The 23,056-nt window shown below is 37.0% G+C and overlaps 1 protein-coding gene and 2 pseudogenes across 1 annotated transcript; all 3 read right to left on the reverse strand.

The window, feature by feature from the left end:
* Positions 1-5,619: 5,619 nt before the first annotated feature.
* LOC148927348 (uncharacterized) lies at positions 5,620-6,723 on the reverse strand (annotated as a pseudogene).
* Positions 6,724-9,652: 2,929 nt separating this feature from the next.
* LOC148927349 (secreted RxLR effector protein 161 pseudogene) lies at positions 9,653-10,348 on the reverse strand (annotated as a pseudogene).
* A 487-nt stretch (positions 10,349-10,835) lies between these two features.
* On the reverse strand, positions 10,836-22,855 carry LOC148927350 (uncharacterized). The gene is made up of 7 exons (XM_089056563.1): positions 22,543-22,855; positions 13,231-13,781; positions 12,946-13,174; positions 12,655-12,888; positions 12,221-12,368; positions 11,563-11,689; positions 10,836-11,414 (listed from the first exon to the last, which is right to left on the reverse strand). Exons 1-7 carry the CDS (start codon positions 22,853-22,855, stop codon positions 10,836-10,838), a joined length of 2,181 nt encoding a protein of 726 aa, XP_088912689.1.
* Positions 22,856-23,056: the final 201 nt, after the last annotated feature.

Here is a 23,056-nt window from a genome sequence, read left to right on the forward strand (position 1 = left end):
GGGAAAAATAAATTGCAAGAAATAGTTTTATGACATGGCATTTTAGGGCATCCGCATCACGCAGCGATGCTGTCTCGATCTCGTCTCGACGAGATGAGACGGCATTGAGACAGCGATGCGGGATCCGTCTCGTCCCGACGAGACGAGATGACGCGAGTGGGCGCCGGCCATCAACTTTATCGCTAACAATCGCCAGTATAAAATGGGTACTATCTTGCCGACGGCATCTATCCGAAATGGCCAACCTTCCTGAAGACGTTCAACAGGCCTGCGAACGAAAAACAGTCTCTTTTTGCGCAGAAGCAAGAGGCTGCTCGCAAGGATGAGGAGAGACCGTTCGGGGTTCTCCAAGCTCGATTGAACATTATCAAAGCCCCGACTCGACAGTGGTTTATGGAGAATATTGTCGACATCATGTATACGTGCATAATCTTGCACAACATGATTGTCGCCGACGAAGGACCTAAGGCGGGAAATTGGTTCGACCCTGAAACTCCGGGAAGCTCAACCGCAATTAGTCTGCCTCGAACGGGAGTACATCCGTCTTTGCAAGAGTGGTTGTCTATTCGGGTAAGGACACGTGATTCTACCGCTCACGCCCAACTCCAGGAGGATCTAATGGAGCACATTTGGGCAAAATTTGACAACCGTTACTAGAGAACTCCTTCTTATGCTTCTTTGCCTCCATTTTTTTTATTTGAGTTTAAGTGTGCAATTTATATTTTCTAGTTTTTTAAATTATGTCTTTTTTATTTTTTTAGGTATTTAAATTGTAATTTTATTTTATTTAATGAAGTGTGTTTTTATTATTGAATTTATTGGAATTAAAAATAAAAAATTAAATTGAATGAATAGTTAAGGGATGAGATGGTTAAGAGATGGAGGGATGCAGGTATTGTCTCTTAGTTAAGAGATGAGCTGAAAAATACAGTGGGGCCCATGAATAGTGAAAAGATGAGACGGTTAAGAGACGGATAAGAGACATGGATGCGGATGACCTTAAACTAGTACTAGTATTAATACCGGTGCTATGAATTTGTAAAGATCAGAGTAAAAATGAGATAATTGGAATAAATAATAAGCTCAACAAATGTGATCGACAAAACATAAATATTCATATATAGAAACCAAAAAATAAAATAAAATTAGTTAGTGCAAACACTACAAAATATGATTTAAAGATATAATTAAATATTTACTATACAATAATTTTTATTAAATGAACATAATAATTAAAAATTTAAAATATTTATTCCTCTTTTTTTTCTCTTATAAATAGATTAAATAAAAACAGGCCCAAAAAAAATCATGCACCCAAAAGATAGTAGACTGCAGACCAAAGATGAATTAAATTAAAATCTCAAATAAACAGTCTAAATGGATTAAAAGAATGGCCCAAGTGTAAATTAAATAAGAGCCCAAAAACAATAAAAGTGACCCAAACGTTTTAACTATAATTAATACCAAAACCCAATCTAACTAATTTATAAAATATTTTCTATAGAGTGGTAAATTTTTTCCTTTCTATTTTTCATTTTGTGAGTGATAAAAGTAACTATTTGATATAATTCTTGGAATGTTTTAATATAAAACTTTTTTATAAATATGAAACACTGGTGAAATTTTTTGTATGTATGATATAATTAAAAGAACGGTGTTAGTGGGAAATTGACGGAATGTATTAACTTCAAACACTTAGTAAACTTTTTGTATGTAATATGTAAACTTAATACTTTTGTAACTAAATTAAAACAAATGTAGAACATTTTATATGAAAGATGTAATTACCCCGCAGAAATTATGTAAATACAAAGGACCTTCAATACAGATACAAACCAGCAATTAGAAATCATATATTGTCAGACGATGTATGTTCATAATATTATTAGTTTCATCTAATCAAATGAATTGTAACTGTTAAGAAGTAATTAGGGTCGGTAAAGGGGAATTCTTATTCATTGATATATGACTTTGTACATTAGGCACTATTATATAGGCTTAGTAGAAAACTATACAAGGAAAACCTAATTACCATTAATTACATAATCAAATCTCCTATGATTGGTATAATATTATCTCGCGTATCTTCCTCTGGATATGGCGAGATATTTCGTGATCTTCTTCCAACACTCCCCCTCAAATTAAGTAACGGGGTTTCCGATACTCAACTTGCATAATACCTCTCGAAAGGATTTCGAGTTCACGGCCTTCGTCAGGATGTCTGCTAGCTGATCTTCGGACTTGACATACGGCATCTCAACAATCTTTGCTTCAATGTTATCCTTTATGAAGTGTCTATCCACTTCCATATGTTTGGTTCGATCATGTTGAACCGGATTCTCTGAAATACTGATAGCTGCCTTATTATCGCAATACAATCTGCACGCTTGGGATGAAAACAACTCCAACTCCTTCATAAGCTTTCACAACCATAGTAACTCGGTCAACCCACTTTTAATTCCACGGAACTCCGCCTCTGCACTAGATAGTGCCACTACTTTCTGTTTCTTACTCCTCCATGTTACTAGATTACCTCCTACAAAAGTGAAGTACCATGCGGTTGACTTTCTATCATTTGGGTTTCCAGCCCAATCGGCATCAATAAATCCATGTATCTGTAAGTGCCCATGTTTCTCAAACAGAAGCCCGTGTTCGGCGGTTCCCTTCAAATACATAACAATCCGCAAAACTGTCTCCCAGTGTTCTTCTTGGGGTGCATGCATGAACTGACTTACAACCCCCACAACATAGGCAATATCTGGCCTTGTATGTGATAGATAAATCAATTTCCCAACCAATCGTTGGTATTTTCCTCTGTCAGCCTGCTTCGCCTCTTTCCTCATCTGCAGTCCGTGGTTTTGAATCATTGGGGTATCTGCTGGTTTACAATCCACCATCCCAACTTCATCCAACAAATCAAGCACGTACTTCCTCTGATTTATGAAAATTCCCTTCTTCGATCTTAACACCTCTATTCCCAAAAAATACTTCAGCAGTCCTAAATCCTTCATCTCAAATTCACTAAACAAGTTTTTTCTTAGCTCGGCCATCTCTTCTTCATCATCCCCGGTAATAATCATGTCATCCACTTATATGATCAAACATGTGATTTTTCCTTCTCGTTACTTGATAAACAGCGTGTGGTCAGAATTGCTCTGCTTGTACCCATACTTTTTCATCACCTCTGTGAACCTCCCAAACCATGCTCTCGGAGACTGTTTCAGCCCGTATAAAGTCTTTTGCAACTTACATACTTCCCCTCTTTGAAACTCGTCCGTGAACCCAAGTGGGGGTTCCATAAACACTGGTTTTGGTAATTCTCCATGTAGAAAAGCATTAGTCACATCGAACTGATGAAGCGGCCAATCCTTGTTAGCAGCAATCGAGAATAGCACTCTCACGGTCTTAATCTTCGCCACGGGTGAGAAAGTCTCAGCGCAATCTACACCATAAGTTTGGGTGTATCCTTTTGCCACAAGCCTGGCTTTATATCTCTCTATCGTGCCGTCTGGCCTTCTTTTTATCGTGAACACCCATCTACATCCGACAGCCCTTACTCCTTCTGGCAACTTGCCTTTGACCCAAGTATCGTTCCTCATCAGTGCCTTCATCTCAGTGAACATTGCCTCCCTCCAGTGTTTATGTTTCATTGCTTCCTCTGCCGACTGTGGAATCTCTTCTTCTTCGTATAAGGCAGCTTCAAAGGCTTTTGCCATTTTTGTCAGATTTCCTTGCACAAAGTTCGCCACTCCGTATCGGCTCTTCTTCCCAATCTTTTCAGGAGAATATCTTTTTGGTGGGACCCCTCTTGTACTCCGATAAGGAAGAACATATCTCCCAGTATCACTGTCAATTGTGTTGTCTTCTTCTAGTGGTTCTGCACTTATCGGGTCAGTAGAAACTGTAACGGGACTCGGTTCAGTAATTACCTCGGATATCGTTGGAGAAGGATCGAGGGATCGCAGATGAGATGACTCTGTTGGCGAGACATGTTCGGCGGCAGTGACAACTGACCCTGTTAGATCCTTAATCGAAGAGTTTGGAAGTGGCACAACCCAACTAAGATAGTCCACGGAATTACCTGGATCACTCTCCCTCTGACTACGAAGGTGGGTGTGGTAAAAGAATTCGGTTTCTAGGAAATTACAGTTCATGGTGGTGGTAATTTTTCTGGTATTGGGATCAAAACATCGGTAGCCCTTATGGTTTACCCCGTACCCAACGAAGATACATTTGGTAGCACATGGGGACAATTTGGTTCTCTCGTGTTTCGGGACATGAACATAGACCGTGCAGCCAAAGACTTTGGGTTGAAGGTTCAGGTGTTGAGGGATTGTGGATAGTTTGGACAGGATATCAAGAGGGGTTTTTTTGTTAAGGATTTTTGTGGGTAGGCGATTCATGAGATAGACAGATGTGGCTATAGCTTCTGGCCAGAAATGTTTTGGGACTTTGGATTCAATCATTAGGGCCCGGGTTATTTCTAGGATTGTCCTATTCTTTCGTTCAGCTATCCCATTTTGTTCGGGTGTATAAGCACAAGAAGTCTGGTGAACCATTCCCTTTTCTTGAAAAAATTGTGCCATGGAGCTATTAACAAATTCCATCCCATTATCAGATTGAAGAGTTTTGATGGTGGTATGAAATTGGGTTCAAACCATTTTAAAAAACAAGACAAACTTATCCATATCCTTAGACTTATGTTTCATAAAATAAATCCAAGTCATCCTAGTGCAATCATCAACAAATATCACAAAGTATCGAAAGCCATTCCCCCCAACAATTGGTGCGGGACCCCACACATCAGCATGTACTAAAGAAAAAATTGATTGCATACGAGTGTTTGATAGTTTAAAGGATTGGTTGTGGCTCTTGGCCAAAACACAAGTCTCACATGAAAAATCAGTAGGAATGGAAAGATTCGGAAAAATAAGTTTAAAGTAACCAGGAGAAGGGTGTTCTAGTCTTAGGTGCCATAGCCAAATTTCTTGTTTTGTGGATCCGTGAGCCAGCATCGCACTGCCATGTTGAGCTATCTCGTCCACAAAGTAGAGTCAATTCTTCTCAGTGCCACGCTCAAGAATCCTCCTCGTCCGAATATCATGTGAAATGCAGAAATCAGGGTGCATTAGAAGAATACAATTCAACTCCTTCGTCACATGACTGATAGACATCAAACGTTGAGACATGGTCGGAACATATAAACAATTTTTGAGACGAAGTGTAGGAAAAATTTCAATAGTGCCAGATCCCTCGACAATAATTAATTCCCCACTCGCTGTTCTAATATATGTTTTAATGATTTCACTCATGCTACTAAAATCATTCCTCTCGGGGGTCATAGTATCAGTGGCCCCACAATAAAAAATCCAACCTTTCGTCGTATCAACCTGGTTATTCACAAGAAATGCAACGAAAATTTTTCCTAAAGGAGCAAAGGGGTTTTCAGAAACAAATTCACATATATCGGGGTCAATATCAGATTTCTCATCTTGTATGGGGTCAATTTGCAAATTTAGGTAGTCGGGGGGTTTAAACTTATAAAGATGGGGTCGTTTTTCTAATTTAACATAGTTTAGGGGAGGAGAGTATAATTTAAAGAAATTCTTAGGGTTTGGTTTAAAACCAAACCCGATACCTCTCGACCTCTCTCTCGGCGTAATTTCTGCTTCCCCAGATGTTGCCGCCACCGGTTGAAGCTTCCAAATTTACCGCCGGCCCATGGCCGGTCGTTCCCCCTTGATTCCCGTTCTGATTTCGCGACTGTCCCTCGTCGGTGACGCCGACCGCCATTTTTGCTTGAGGTTGGGTGGTTCTCGTCCTCTGCCTCTCCTCCGACCATTCTGGGTACCCCAATCGTTTAAAGCACGTCTCATACGTGTGCTTCGGCTTCTGGCAGTGGGTGCACCAAAGGCCTGACTTATCTGGCCGGTCGGCCGGTAGCGGTGGGGCGCGGCGGTCCACTCCGATTTGATAGGCGTTGACTCTGGGCAGCAAACCCGCTCCCAATTCCCCCAGATGATGTATCTCCGGTCGGCTTCGGTGGGAGGAGGCGACGCTGGTGGCATGATATTACGTCGAGCCGCCTCCGTCTTCACCCATCCGTAAGCCGATTCAACTGATGGGTAAGGGTCTTCTTTGAGGATCTCCCGTTTGATTGAGTCATACTCCCGATTCAGGCCGGTCAGAAACTTGATCAGCCTCTTCTCGTTGGAATGTGTTCTGTATTGGCTGACTCCCTTATCGCAGCAAGTAATAGGTTGTTTTTGACATCGATTGATGTTAATCCACAACCCATTGATTATTCGGTAATACGTCTCTAAGTCCATATCCCCTTGTCTGATGGTAATTGCTTTCTCTTCCAGGTCGTAGATGAGATACTTGTCCGCCTTGTTCTCGAATGTCACAACAAGGCTATCCCATAGTGCCTTCGATGTCAGATGGTGGGCGAAGTCGGCGATAATCTCATTCTCGATGTTATCGACGATCCACGAAAACACCACCAAATCTTCTTCTTCCCAATCGTCATAACCCCTGCTCCCGGGTTCTGGCGATTCGTTTTTGATATGTGAATAGGCACCCCGGCCTCCGATCTTGACTTTCATAAGTCTAAACCATAAAGGGTAGTTCTTCCCATTAAGCTTGAATGCCACAGTGACATTCGTTCTTCAGTTTCCCCGGTTGTTGTTCTGGATCGTTTTTGACATCTTCTGTGTCTGACATGTTTCTGTTGTTATAGGGTCGGATATTTCTGGTTTGATTTCAGGCTGGAAAGGTCGAGATTGATATGCTCCGGCTATGATGAAAATTTTCTGAGCCGAAAATCTTCCTGCTCTGACGCCATGTTAAGAAGTAATTACGGTCGGTAAAGTGGAATTCTTATTCATTGATATATGACTTTGTACGTTAGGCACTATTATATAGGCTTAGTAGAAAACTATACAAGGAAAACCTAATTACCATTAATTACATAATCAGATCTCCTATGATTGGTATAATATTATCTCGCGTATCTTCCTCCGGATATGGCGAGATATTTCGTGATCTTCTTCCAACAGTAACAGTAAATATAAAGTCCATTTTTGTGCAGGAATTATGCTACTGAGAGGGAGATAAAAATGATGAAAATGAAAGTCAAGATAATGTGGTAACAATAGGAAAACGACCAATAGTTCAAAAATGACAACATGGTACGAAAAACACATTATGTCATTTCATCCTAGCAGTATTCAACAATTTTAGATATCTATATATTTCTAAATAACAAAAAAAAATTTAAAACATTTTTGCAGGTGATGATGTACATGGATTGCAAAAGGAAATGGCAGAAAAGAACCAAGAATGCATATAAACTAATAAAATAAGGTAAATGACTATGGGTAGTGATAAAATACAAACTTATATATTGTACAAATTCAAAACTCCTCAACACAGTTTTAACATAGTTTCAATACAATATCAACACAGTGTAAAATTTTAAGATTTTAATGTCAACACAGTATCAATACAATATCAACAGAGCATCAATCATTGACTACTGTTGAAATTCTGTTGACATTTTCCTGTTGATGTTTTTTTGTGATCTGTTGACATTTTTCAATAGTTTATATTATAATTTTGAGTTTGTACAATATTTAGAGTTTTCATTTGATCACATTCCAAATGACTCTTAACAGGAGCTAACACTAGTAATTTGAAATCAATAGAAACAATAGTAAATTTAGCAACAGAAATAATACCACAAACTGATCGCAGGGACTCATCTAACAAAATATAAAACAAAGGAGGCATGGCTTGAAAAAAGATGACATAAAAATGGAGGCAGTGACAAATTCAAGGTAAGAAAACTACATTCATTGTAAAATGAGTTTTTACATATGCAAAACATTCAGCACTATTATTAACATTGAGAAATAATGATGACATAAACATGGACTCAATGACAAATTCAAGTTAGATAAATGCATCATCATGTAGCTGAGTATTTACGGAGCTCAATATCATAAATTAACTTCAGTGCATATAGTGCAATTATTCAGAACATGACGAAATATATAAAGAAGATTCAATAAAGGGGAATGCAGATAAGAATTTGAAAAGAAATTCTACCAAGTTTGTGCTGCTGATTCGTTTAACTGTTTTGTGCGAGGGGTGAGCGATTGTAGAAGTGTTAGGAAAGGGTATTTATGTTGGGTTTTCTTGTATTCATCTAATGAGCGCAGCGGAATTTGCATACAAGAATAACAGATCTAGATTCATAATCATATTGCAAGTTGAGCATGTAAAACACAACGGAACTAAATCTTACTTGTTGTGTTGTTTTCTTCTGCGATTGAATCCTGCAATTTGAATCCACTACTATCGAGGTCCACGTGCAATCCAATCTGATGCAGAAACTATCCCGGTACAATTGCTCCGTAGAAGAATGCTAGGAATTCTCTCTACAAAGCTTTACGTATTTTCTCTCTAATGTTACACTATTTCTAATCCCCACAATGGAGAATAAATAACCATTATATAGATGAAGAGTCACTAGGGTTCCATGATTGTTGGGCTTATGGACTAATATAATTGTAGCCCAACTATAATTAATTAATCCATATTAATCTAATTCTAGCCCATTTCCTTTCAATCTCCCACTTGGACTAGCATTAGATATAATACGCAGTTCCAACTTTGTACCCTTGAGCGGATCAAAATACACATATAGTGTGACCCTTTAGGCCCTCATTATCGACGACGATCTAATCGAAGTCTGCACAAAACTCCTAGACTGTGTTGGCAGCGTAGCTCGATATATGAAGGACGTTTACGTGAATTCGGTAAACAAGCCTTTACATAAAGTTTATAGTAATATCCTTTCATTTACGAACCACCCGATTGAGCTTAAGATTTGCTATGTGTCATCCAAATAGCTCAATCACTTTATCTCATCTTTATTAAATGACCCATTCGATCATATTCAATTACTTTAATCGAATATATCTTTGCATTTGCCAATGACTTAATGGTCAAGTAATATAGAGAATTTGAGTGTTCTCTCGAAATTCTAATCGAGGAATGAATCTCATTCTTGGCTCAACTACCATTTTCATTTATCTTATGATATACCCAACACATGTCCGTGTCTTAATCCTCCTTTGGGAGGCAAAGCGTTGGACAAGATCAAAGCACACCACTCAACAAACAAAATATGTAACGACCTCAGATCCAAGGACTAATACATATTTCATGCACCAATAAACTGTAGACACTTACAAAATAGTTTATTAGTAGGGTATACCAATACTCTCCAAAGTATACCATGTGTCCATCACGAGTATCAAATATCTCATAGCTGTGAGAACAACTACATTCTCGAAGAATGTGATGCAAACCCCATGCTAACCTATAACATATCATCAATATCTCATTCTTGATGATCATTGGTTAGGGCTATTTTAGAATTATACTATATCATTAATGTCTCACCTCATTAACGACAGTCACAATTCAAGGGAACAAATATTTAGAATAAAGACAAATATTTAAACAATTATTCCAATAAGTGCACAAAACCCATAGAAAATAAAATTTTCATAGAATGTGATCAAGTAATAATGTCTCAATACAAAATGTTTCTAAGACATATAAAACTTTGACTCCCATTGATTCAAAGCCATCTACCAACATGCTTGACACCTAAGCTCTCGAAGTGCTTGTTGTGTTTTGCTATACATAATGGTTTGGTGAAAGGATCAGCCAAATTATCATCAGTGGGTATTCTTTCTAATTTTATGTCGCCTCTTTCAATTATTTCTCTGATCAGATGATATCTTCTAGGAACATGCTTGTTTCTGTTCGTAGCTCTAGGTTCTTTTGCTTGCGCAACAGCACCAGTGTTGTCACAATACAAAGGTATTGCACAGTTAGCACTCGGAATGACACCCAGTTCTTTAACGAACTCTAACAAAGCAACGGCTTCTTTGGCAGCTTCAGATGCAGCAATATACTCGGCTTCGGTGGTGGAATCGGCAGTTGTACCTTGTTTGGAACTATTCCAACTCACTGCTCCACCATTGAGGATAAAAACATATCCAGACTGAGACTTATAGTCGTCATGGTCTGTTTGGAAACTAGCATCAGTATACCCAGTAACTGATAACTCTGGTTGTCCACCATAGACTAAGAAATATTCTTTAGTCCTTCTAAGGTACTTAAGAATAGTCTTAACAGTTTTCCAATGTTCCTCGCCGGGATTTTGCTGAAATCTATCTGTCATGCTAAGCGCATAGGCCACATCGGGCCTAGTAGAGATCATGGCATACATAATAGATCCTATAGCCGAAGCATATGGGATCCTTTTCATGTTGTCTCTTTCTTTGTCATTAGAAGAACAATCCTTCTTTGACAATACAATGCCATGTCCCATAGGAAGAAAACCTTTCTTAGAATTCTCCATTGAGAAGCGCCTTAGCAACTTGTCTATGTAAGTGGATTGTGATAATCATAACATCCTATTTGGTCTATCTCGATAGATCTTAATTCCAAGGATATAGGAAGCATCACCCAGATCCTTCATCATAAAGGATCTAGACAACCACTCTTTCACGGATTGCATCATGGAACGATCGCCTCCCATAATCAAGATGTCATCAACATATATGATAAGGTATATGACGTTTCCATTTTCGCGTTTACTATAAACACATGGATCCTCTTTGCTTCTGACAAAACCAAACGATTTGATTGTTCTGTCAAAACAAATATTCCAACTCCTAGAAGCTTGCTTAAGTCCATAAATGGACTTCTTAAGCTTGCATACTGCATTCGGCCTTTCTTTCGATACAAAACCTTCAGGTTGTGTCATATAGACATCGCCTTCTAATTCTCCATTGAGAAATGCGGTTTTTGACATCCATTTGCCAAATATCAAAGTTGTAGTATGCAGCTATTGCAAGTAATATCCTAATGGACTTGATCTTAGCAACTGGCGAAAAGGTTTCATCATAGTCAATACCTTCGCGTTGACTATAACCCTTTGCCACTAACCTAGCCTTGTAGGTTTGTACTTTGCCATCTGCATCTATCTTATCTTTGAAGATCCATTTGCAGCCTATAGGGTAAACCCCATCTGGCAAGTCAACTAGTTCCCAGACTAAGTTGAAGTACATCGAGTCCATTTCAGATATCAAGGCTTCAAGCCACTTCTCTCGATCGGTGTCTGACACCGCCTCGGTATAGGTCTTAGGCTCATCGTCATCTAAATCAACTTCATCATCTTGGTTCTCAACCATTAGATTTAGTCTCTCAGGTGGACGACGAGTCCTTCTAGGCCTATTGAGTTGGTTTTGCTCTGGTTCAAGCTGTTCATTCTGTATGTGAGAAGGTTCAGGAATATCCCCCATGATCTTCTTGAGGTGGAGGTAATGCAACTATTGCATCATCTTGTCTTTGATGCATCTCATTGTCTTGAGGTGATCCTTCGAGAGTCTCTCTAAGGTTCTCTCTAAGAGTAATTTCCCCTCCCAATAGATCATAAAAAACTCCCACTGAGTTATTGTTCAAACCATTTGAAAATACCTCATCCTCAGTGTTATCTTGTGGTTCTTGAATTTCTTCAAGATCTACAATGTTGTGACCTTGTTCCTTTAAGACATAATTGTCTTCAAGAAACGTCACATTCCTAGATATTATCACCTTGTGATCTCTAGGGCAGTAGAATTCACATCCTTTAGTTTCTTTAGGATATCCCACAAAATAACATTTCTCACTTTTAGTTTCCAATTTATCAGTCATCATTTTCTTAACAAAAGCTGGACAACCCCAGGTCCGGATATGGTTAAGACTTGCTTTCTTGCCACACCATAACTCATATGGTGTTTTCTCGACTGATTTAGAGGGAACCCTATTTAGAATGTAAATAGCCGTTAGTAAGACATGACCCCATAGGAATAGAGGGAGACTGGCGAAGCTCATCATGGATCGAACCATATCTAATAATGTTCGATTTCTCCTTTCAGATACTCCATTCATTTGAGGTGTACCAGGAGGTGTCTAGTCTGACTGGATTCCATGTGACTTCAAGTAATCAAGAAACTCTCGGCTCAAGTATTCCCCTCCTCGATCTGATCAAAGAGTCTTGATACATTTCCCAAGTTGTTTCTCAACTTCACACTTAAACTCTTTAAATTTCTCGAAGGCCTCGGATTTATGTTTCATAAGATACACATATCCATACCTTGATAAATCATCAGTAAAAGTTATGAAGTACGAATAACCGCCTCTTGCTTGAGTTGGAAACGGTCCACACACATCTGTGTGAATTAACTCTAGCAAATCCTTAGCACGCACCCCTTTCCCAGAAAATGGTTTAGTTGTCATTTTTCCTTTGAGACAGAATTCACAAGCTCCGAATGATTCTAAATCAAATGAAGTGAGATAGTCTAATTTTCTCAATCTTGCTATTCCTTTCTCATTAATATGACCAAGTCTGCAATGTCATAGATAAGTTGCATTTATTCGTATTACATAGCTTAGGTCTTCTGTTTTGCACATTGAGAATATTTCGTTTGTATTCAAGCATATATAATCCATTTTCAAGAGTGGCATTTCCATAAAACAATCCATTAAAAGAAAACGAGCATCTGCTGTTTGCAAAATGGAAGGAAAAACCTTCAATGTCTAACATCGGAATGGAAATAATATTCTTAGAAATAACTGGAACGAAATAACAATTGAACAATTCTAGTCTATGTCCTGAGGGAAGATCCAATCTGTAAGTCCCCACGCATTCGGCAACAACTTTTGCTCCATTCCCAACACGCAAATCAACTTCCCCAGGCCTCACTTTCCTGCAGTCACTTAGACCCTGCACATTATTACAAATGTGTGAGCCACAAGCTGTATCTAATACCCAAGATTGTGAATTATTCATGGACATATTTATCTCAATGACAAACATACCTGAGCTCCCACTTTCTGCACCTAGTGCCTTGAATTTTGGGCAGTCTCTCTTCCAATGTCCCTTCTCATGACAGAAAAGACATTCATCCTTTGATGATTTCGACTTCTTCTTAGCCCCTCCACTCTTAGGCTTTAGAACAACATCCTTAGATGTTTTCTTCTTCTGTTGCTGCTTATTCTTCCCTTTGGAAGACTTCGCAGAAGAGCTCACCATGAGCACAGATTTGACCTTAGCAGTGGAAGACTCATAAGTCTTAAGCATGTTGTGCAACTCTGGCAGCCAACCTTCGTGTTGTTCATGTTGAAATTCACAATGAAATTCTCAAAACTATTAGGAAGAGACTGCAGAATTAGGTTTGTTGAGACATTTGCGGGGAGCACCGTTCCAATCGATGCTAACCTCTCAATCAAACCAATCATTTTCAGCACATGCTTAGAAACCTTGCCTCCATCATGAAGCTTGCACTTGAAGAGATCGCGAAGTATCTCATACTCCATAGTTTGAGCTTGTGAAGCATACAAACTCTCCAAGTGTTTAAGCATCTCATATGGAAGCATGTGCTCATGTTGTCTTTGAAGTTCCAAACTCATGGATGACAGCATGATGCACTGAGCATCATTTGCATTTTCAACATGTTTCTCATGAGCAGCAGCGTCAAACGTAGCAAACTCAGTGGATTCCTTACTGGGAACGACACCAATTGGTTTGTCCAAGACATAATCAATTTTGTCATGCCTTAGCACCAAGCGCAAACAACGAAGCCAATCCGTGAAATTTGACCCAGTCAACTTGTGTGTTTCCATCAAACACTTGTAAGTCAAGTTTGACATTTTATCTGAACAGAAAAATTCAATGAAAAGTAAATTAGAAAAGCATACAAAGATCACATTCGTATCACTAACCAAACAAGGGTTTATTGTATTGATTAGCTCCCACTAATTTTAACATATATTATGTCCCCCGAACATAAAATACGAATTTATATCAAATATAAATTTTAGTGGTTCAAGATCCAAGTCCATATTATCGCATCCCCTGCTTTGGCTGATCACTACAATAATATTACAAGGTAGGCCTCCAAGCCAATTGCAACAACTATTTTGCAATTCTTGGTTTATTAATCCAATTAATATGCATCCATAAACTATTTAGGTCGCTTTGGCTTTACTAAACAATTTAAGCAAGTCAACCCCATCACACGATGCCAACCATGCATCTATGAATGAGCCTAGGCCTTGTGGATTTAGAGTAAACACTTTGGCGTAAAACTCGTGGTCGAAAAGGCTAGGAAAATCAAACAATTATGATGGACGATGCGTTTGTTTCAAAAAACAAGACTTATATTTTATGGGGAAAAAGTGTGATACTAGTTATGTGAATATAATATCCAATATTAAATTTCAAACAATTACTGGGCGCCGCCTACCCAGACATAGTATAACACGGACTACAAATACTGGGCGCCGCCTACCCAGACATAGTATAACACGGACTACACATACTGGGCGCCGCCTACCCAGACAATAAAACGGTCTCTAACTACTATAGTTAAAATAAATAAGCATAAATCAAATAGCATGCTTATCACATAGGATATCAAATAATGCTCAATAAATAAAATCAAATTTTATTCTCTAATTATATGTGGATTCAATAATTTGTTTTAATTCTAAATTAATATAAAATTATAATTTATTAAACTATTTAATAAATTAATCTATATCATTGAAATTTATATAACCAATTCAAAATTAGTTATATAAGTGTACTGGCCACCGTGAGCATAGTCAACCAATTAATATATTAATGCATGGTATATTGCTCACGTGAGCATAGTTCATAAGCCTATTAATCCAATTAATAATTACTTATTGGGATACGCATTATTAATTCTAAATTAATTAAAGTAACAGCCGAAAGGCTATTAAATGAAAATTAATCCCAAATTATAACTCTCGTGAGGAAAGAAATTGGACAGGCGGCAGACACTAAGTTTTCTGCAGGTTCATCACAAATGTGAACCGACCCGAGTCCATGACGCGATAGGGTTTCTGCGAAAAATACTCTGCCGCCCCCATGACGTGTTATACCACACCTCTGACCACCGAGATTGTATCATGTTCAGCCTTCGACACTACTGCCACGTCGTTGTCTCCAAGACGTCGGACTTTGAACAATAGCAGTTCGCGAGAGGAAACGACCGGACGTCGAACAGCAGTAATAGAACTCGCGCTGTGCTGAGGGAGGCCGACCGTTTCGCCCATAGTCATCTCGTTGCAGCCACCATGACCAACAGTGGTGTTAACGACGAGAAGAGGTACCCCAAGTTGTTTATATCAATTGAAATCAAATTTTCAATTGTCAACTTGCAATTATCGATTATATGTATAAGTGTTGAAATCCAATTTCAATCTTCTAAAGCCTTTGAAATTCAGTTCCAACGTACAATTACCATTCGATAATTATTGGATTCCAAATTCAAGTTCTAATGTCTTGCCAATGGTCAGTGTTGGTTTCAAAAACCATTCTTCCTACAATTATTTTATTGGAATCCAAGTTCCAATTTTCAACTAATTTTCGAAAGTATCTTGAAATCCAATTTCATAATTTTGATTTCCAAAATTTATCCACAAATTAATTATAACACAAAATTCAATTATGAATCTAGCCCCAAGCTCTGATACCTCTGTTGGGTTTTCTTGTATTCATCTAATGAGCGCAGCGAAATTTGCATACAAGAATAACAGATCTAGATTCATAATCATATTGCAAGTTGAGCATGTAAAACACAACGGAACTAAATCTTACTTGTTGTGTTGTTTTCTTCTGCGATTGAATCCTGCAAGTTGAATCCACTACTATCGAGGTCCACGTGCAATCCAATCCGATGCAGGAACTATCCTGGTACAATTGCTCCGTAAAAGAATGCTAGGAATTCTCTCTACAAAGTTTTACGTATTTTCTCTCTAATGTTACGCTATTTCTCATCCCCACAATGGAGAATAAATAACCATTACATAGATGAAGAGTCACTAGGGTTCCATGATTGTTGAACTTATGAACTAATATAATTGTAGCCCAACTATAATTAATTAATCCATATTAATCTAATTTTAGCTTATTCCCTTTCAATTTATAGTAATTTAGGTTCCCAAAGAAACATAATAATGAGAAAGACCTTCCAAATAACAACAGTAATGGAGTATATAGTTAACAATATTTTGACAGAAGATTATTTAATAGGAAAAATTATAAACTAATATGAATATAGAATAAAAATTACATATTGATATTGGTAAAATTAGGCCCAGTTTATTTCATAAGGTTATATTCATCTAACTTTATTTGAGGCCAATTTCACTTATTCTATTATTAACTTATTATTGTACTACTATATATATAAGGTTGCTTGAGGTTAAAAAAACAATTCAAACCCTAAAGAAATATTAGCCGCCTTTCAGTTGAAGGAAAAAGGAAAAGCACACATAACATGTCAGACTTGGGGGGCTCAAAGTTTTAACACTATAATTTTCGAAAAATTCAATTAATCAAATACATAATCAGAGCCTAAAAATTGGCTCTGATACCAGTTGTTGGGACTACCGCAGCGGAAGACACGGAAACCAAACAGGTCCTAGAACGGATCTATTTAGTTGATTATGCATTCGACTCCAATTTCATGCAATAAACATAGATCTATAGATATAACATCAAATAATCACATAATCATGCATATTCGATGTAGATTCGATTGTTACCTCATAATCCATCATTGGATTGACGTTGCTAGCTGCACCACCCGGAGATCCTTGGTTTATCGACTACGAATCTTCCGTACTATTCCCTCGTCCTTGATTCTCCATCCGTGTGGGCGGATCTTAGAAAACCAATTAAATAACTTTGAATGGATCTAGGGAAACCCAATACAAACACCAAATTGTCTAGATCTAATCCTGTGAATTAGGATAGATCAAGAACAATAATCAAAACCCTAATTCTCCCACAACTATGGCTCGAAAATCGAGACCAAGTGAGAGAGAGAGGAGGCGCCGATTTCTAGGCACTAGGGTTAGGGTTTTGTGTTGTCTTGGATTGTGTGCTAGGGTTTCCCTTTCATTCATTATTTATAGTGGACCTTATTGGGCTAGTAAGGGGATCCATGGAATGACTTAAGTGTTGGGCTCACCCATTAGATAAATTGCTAATTAAATCAAATGACCCATGATTTAATATATTATCAATGGAATATTATTTTATTCCACTAAAGAATAATATTGCACTCCCACTTAAATCACCAAATTACAAATAACTTGGGTCCATTTTATTTTATAATATTTCCCGCGTTTAAGATTATCTTGATCCATCAATTTAATTCTTTTGTCTGCTATGTGACTAGAATTAAATTAATTCTCCAAAGAGTTTTTTCTAGTTTGAAACTTTATTTATTATTCGTGGAATAAATTCCAACTGCGCAGTTTTCTGAATAATAAATTCCTTTTTCAAACACCTCTTGGGGATCACCCTTTAGGGATTTAATCATACCACACTGGGCACGCGAATTCTATGAAATAATATTCCAATACCTTCATGTTATTCAATTACTACCACCCAAGATATCATGAACTTGAGTTACGTACAAACTCTCACATATTGATAAGTCAAAGTGACGTTTGATTGAATAAACAATATTGATATTAATATCATAGACTAGAAAATACTAAACTTTCTGAAATATATTCTTTCAGTAGATAGCAATAAAGAATACATTTCGGATTAGATCCTTTCAGTGCTTTAACACACCGGTGTTACTAATCTCATCTTAGGTAAGAGAGAATTATCACAAACACCGCAACCGTACCAATAGGTAGCCAAAGCCTATCTAGGTTGTGAATACGTTTTTCTTCTTACTAGATCTGGCCAAGTCCCCTACTGGAAAACTCATGAGGAGATTCATCGAATTTCCCTACTTGACCTTCTTAGTAAAAAGCCTTAGACTTGTTTATCATATTTCAATAATAAACCATTATATTATATTATTTATTCTCATAATTAGGTAAACAAGTGGACGTGGCGTTTCTCGTATACATGCACAAGCTGACTGTACAAAGGTATGTACGCTCGAAGCATCTTTTAGTATACAAACCCCAACAATCTCCCACTTATACTCAAAGAATGCTTTCGAGTATACCAACCGCTTTATTGGCCTTGTGCTACACATTCACACACATTTTCTCCCACTTATACTCAAAGCAGGCTTTGGCCACTATGTACTCAAAACTATAATTCTTTAAAAGGAATCTACCAACATAGTTTGCTAGAGTACATAAAACGAAAATATACTTGTAATTTATAACCTTAATTCTTGCTAAGGAGCACGATTATTTGATCAAAATATTTCTAGGCCCTTTGATCCAGTGGAATAATTTTATGTGCCTTTCTCAAGTGCACTTATACATATTCCTCTATCAAAATCCACTATTTTGATCCTTCTGAATTTCTACTAATTAAAGTAGAATACTTATAGCAAATATAAAGTTTTAATCATGTCGAATATGATTCCCAAAACTTTAATTATATAATACCAACCTAATTTGGTATTATCCTTGCCATATAACTTGTGATGTAAATTTATGCATGAACATAATTACCTCATCACAATGACTAATTGGAAATTAGTCCTTATGACAAAATAAAACCGAATGATTGCATTCTTTGTTTTATAGTCATAAATTCCAAGAGTTCATTTATTTAACCATTTGTTGTGATCTTTAGAAATACTTTCTTTGGAAATCCAAAAGTAACTCTAATTTTAATAGCTAACTTGGAAATATCTTTTAATGTTATTAGAGTCTTAGAAAGTGTGCAATTCATCACTTCTTTCATTCTAGGGTGTGAACCCTTTCAACTCCATCAAACATTACCTTAATTCCACTTATGAATATTCTATGAGACAAAATTTAGCTCCCACTTTTAAAAGTAGAAAAAATACTAGTCTCAATATTCTTTAAGGCTATTAAAACAATTTAAATAGTGCTTGGAGTTAAATTCATCCTAGTTTAATAAAACGAGCTATGAAGCTCTTATTAAACACTTAGAATTTAATCATTCATTAAGAAAAGCTCCCACTATTTTAATTGTCACTTTCATAACAAAATAAATAAAACAATAACTAATCAAATAGTCAACTCTTGGCTTGGAACATTAAAAACAAATTTAATGTGCACACTATATTTACTATACAAGAATTTCTAGTATTTATAACAAATACTTATCTTGTTTCTAGTTGAATTTAATTTACTTGTCTTGTAATCAATTATTGTGATTATTTTTCTTACACCTTTATTTGAACAAACGCGATCATTAGATCATTTTATTTTGTATTGAGTCCATGTCGAACATTAATGTTCTATTGACTCTTCAACAAAATAATGGTTCAAAAGACTTAAGGATTAAAGAAACTTAATAATCAATGTTTCTAGAAGAAAACTTCATAATAATTGAATCAACAAATATAATCACAAGTAAACAATTTTGATATGAACCATGTTACATTTGATGTCATAAATAATTGGATAATCAAAACTTCATTTATCTAATAATGCAAGCATTATAAAATGACATCGATAATCCAAAAACACAATTGATAAACTAGGAATAAAATTCCATATCAATAATCCATATGATATCAAAACCAAACAATATCAAAAATTCTTAAAATTCAACAATGTAAACATAAAAGCAAAAATAAACTCTTCTGACTTGAACATGATCATCTCAAAAGTCCACCCTTTCTGTTCATCTTAGTTTGAGCAGCCACAAGCTTGTTATAAAGCTCCAAAAATGAAAACCTTTTGTCGCTAAACAAAATTTCATCTCTGACTTCATTAAAGCTATCTGGAAGCCCATCAAGGATCATTATCTGTTGGGTTTCTGGGTCAATTTTCCCCCCCGACAAGTGAAGTTTATTGAAGTAGCCAAGCATGACTGGGCGCATACCCCCACTTCTTGGTTCTCTTCAAACACATCATTCCTTAAATGCTTCACGGCAATACCAGCTCGTATCTTAGAGGACTTTTCTTCAAACCACGTGGGCTTGTTGACCAACGGCCTTTTGGGATCGTCAAACCTCTCAAGGGCATTGCCAACACTGGCTAAAACGAAGCCCTTGAGATGACATTCCGCGGTATGCCACTGATCACAAAACTCCTTGTCCTCTCCTTGTAGATGGTATGTGGGCGGACGATTCTTGCTGAGAATCAACCTCAAGTCATTGATCAAACGATCAACATCAAGCTTACTTTTCCATTCCTTAAACAATTCAGAGTCACACTTCCTCGAACTAAGTATGGCATAATAAATATCCCAAGTGTCAATCATCTTTCGTTCAAGCTGAGAACAAAAACCAATAATATAAACATGTAAAATTTCAAAGAATTGCAAATAACCACAAAACAATTCATCAATTTTACATCCACAAAAATCAAGCACAAACGTTCTTCTACGAGGAAGCCGAGTCTTATTCATGCAAGAAATTCATTATTTTTACTGGCCACAATGTCGACAGATAGTCCAGAGACCATAAGAATGGCATGGCTGACTAACACTGCTAAAGCGTATAACCATAAAATTAAGCACTAAGGATTCTTTACTTGTGCGTGAACTCCTCTAAAGAAAGGTCGAACCGGACAAGCACCTCCTCCTATAGCTCCCTCTAAGCATTATTAAAATACAATCCTTATAATTTCGCAGCAATATTGCTCCGGTAAAGACCAGTCGCGATATTACTGAAAAACTAATTTTACGATTTTAATAACCTTTATCTAGAGAAGTCAAAACTTACGAACTGGTAATGTTCCTCCCGTAAAGACAGGCCGGTCACTACTTCGCACTAAGACCAATTTTATGGAGGCCATATACAAACGTGTTGTAATTATCGCTTCATATTTTCTTGTTGGTGGTTTTAATAGTTTAATTATCACTTAAGCAGATAAGGCAGGTATCCACACTCAAAGAATAATTAAACATGTACTAGCTATGCATGCAAGGCAATAAGTACATGGGCGATGCACGAGTTAAACTAGATTTTAACAAATAAAATCAGAACTCAAATTAAATATCCATCATTCATCAATAAAACATGTAAACACATTTACATAAGATTCACATAAACATAATGACGAAACTTGATCATTTAATTAAGCATCTAAAATAAATAGATAGAATTAAAATTCTATCTCCATATAAACAAGATTACCTAGACATTAAGTCCAATCTTAAACAATCATACATTATTAGTTAAAATAACGTATCTTGATTATTAGAATTACCTTTTAATATTATTAGGATTTACTTAGATAGAATTAATCCATCCTTATCCTAAAATTAATGTCTAGGTGTATATCATAAAAGATTAGCTAAGTCTTAATTTAAAATGCCCACTTGGATATATAAATCCGCATTTATCCAATTAAGACTAAATCCATTTAAAACACACCAATTAAATTTGAGAACTAAATTTCTCTTAGCTTTCATAAAATCGCATGACAAGAAGAATCTTATTACATCTTTAATTCAAAATGATGTTTTCTAGATGAAATAAAAATTCACCTTCATCAAAATTAAAGACAAAATTCAAGTTAATAAATAATTAAGGATTTTAATAGCAAAATTAATGCTCTATGAATTTTCATACCTTTAAATCACATTTGATGTTATCTAGATGAAACAAATTCACCTTCATCAAAATTAAAGATAAAATTCAAATTAAACTAGGAATTGAATTCCAATTAAAATCCAATTAATCATTTAACACTTTAATAATTTAGGATTTAAGTAGCATGTTAATGCCAAATGAATTTTTCACTTCTTTAATTAATCCGATGTTATCTAGATGAAATAAAATTCACCTACATCATATTAAAGAAAAAATTCAAACTAGGAATAGGATTCCAATTAAAATCCATCCAATTATTATATATATGTAATTTTCGAAAATTTTAAGGCTTTAAACAATTGAAAAACTTATGTCTTTTACTTAGGTATATTTCTAGGAAATATTTCCATAACACACCATTAGACAATTTTCAATTAAACCTTAAATTAAAACATGAAAGCATATTAGGAGAATATTCTTTAAAATTCCATCCAATTAAGGAAAAGCCAAAAATTAGATCAAATAAATATTGAATTTCCTTATGTTAATTATCATGATATTATCTAGATGGAAATAATACACCAAAATCAACTAATTAACAAATTTAATCAATTTATTTGACCTAATTAATCAATTGGCAATATTTTAAAGAAGGCAATTATTCTCTTTAAATTAGAATCTTGACTTAGTTGCAAAATCATTCTAATTACCACAGGATATTTTAATTATTCTAGGTTTAGGATTTTAAACCACAATTATAAATAGCTTGCGTGTTAAGAAACGAAATGTAAACACGAAAAACAGAACGAGACGACGTGACGGCGCAATCCAAACCCTAATTAGGGTTTGGGCCGCCACTGCCTCGCAGCAGCCGCCGCTGCCGCGTCTAGCCACCGCCGCCGCCTCTGGCCCGTCGGGAACTGCTCCGGCGTCGACCGCCAACTGGAACCACCGCACGCCACCGCCGCCGTCGCTTGGAAACGCCGGGTTTGGCCACCGCAAGCATCGATTAGCCTCTGCAGCGACGAAGGAGGCCCACGTCGCCGGATCTTGGCAGACCCAACGCGCCTCCAGCGCCGCCGCCTCGCCGATTCCTCGCCTCCAGCGCCGTCGTCGTCAGACAGCCGCTGCAGCAGCCGCCGGAGGCCCACGCCGTCGGATCGAGATCGATCCGACGCGCCTCTGACAGCTCCGCCGCCTGCTCGCCGTCTGCCGCCTCTCCCACTGGACTGGAGCTCCCTCTGGTCGACGACCATCGCCGGCCGCCGCCCCGAGCTCCGCCTCCGACGCGATCCCCGGTCGGCGTGAAGCTAGGGTTTTCGAAACCCTAGTTCAAAAATTTTTTTTTTTTTGTTTTTCGATTTTTAATTAACTCGATTCATCGCGGTCGCTACGCTTGGCCGCGATATTAAATCTTAATTAATCGTTTCTTAATTTGTAACAATCTTTTATGTTCA

The sequence above is a fragment of the Salvia hispanica genome, chromosome 4 (genome assembly GCF_029641045.1).
Source record: "Salvia hispanica isolate PSC_SH4W2 chromosome 4, Shi_PSC_v1, whole genome shotgun sequence".
NCBI lineage: Eukaryota > Viridiplantae > Streptophyta > Magnoliopsida > Lamiales > Lamiaceae > Salvia > Salvia hispanica.

Excerpts from the sequence above, each read along its gene's own strand:
- LOC148927350 (XM_089056563.1), bottom strand. The coding sequence starts at position 22,855 with ATGGTCGTCGACCAGAGGGAGCTCCAGTCCAGTGGGAGAGGCGGCAGA. Across the intron at positions 12,369-12,654 it reads TCCGATGTTAGACATTGAAG|GAAAAATGACAACTAAACCA; the intron begins GTTTTTCCTTCC and ends TCTGTCTCAAAG. Across the intron at positions 11,690-12,220 it reads TTTACTGATGATTTATCAAG|AGATCACAAGGTGATAATAT; the intron begins GTATGGATATGT and ends CTACTGCCCTAG.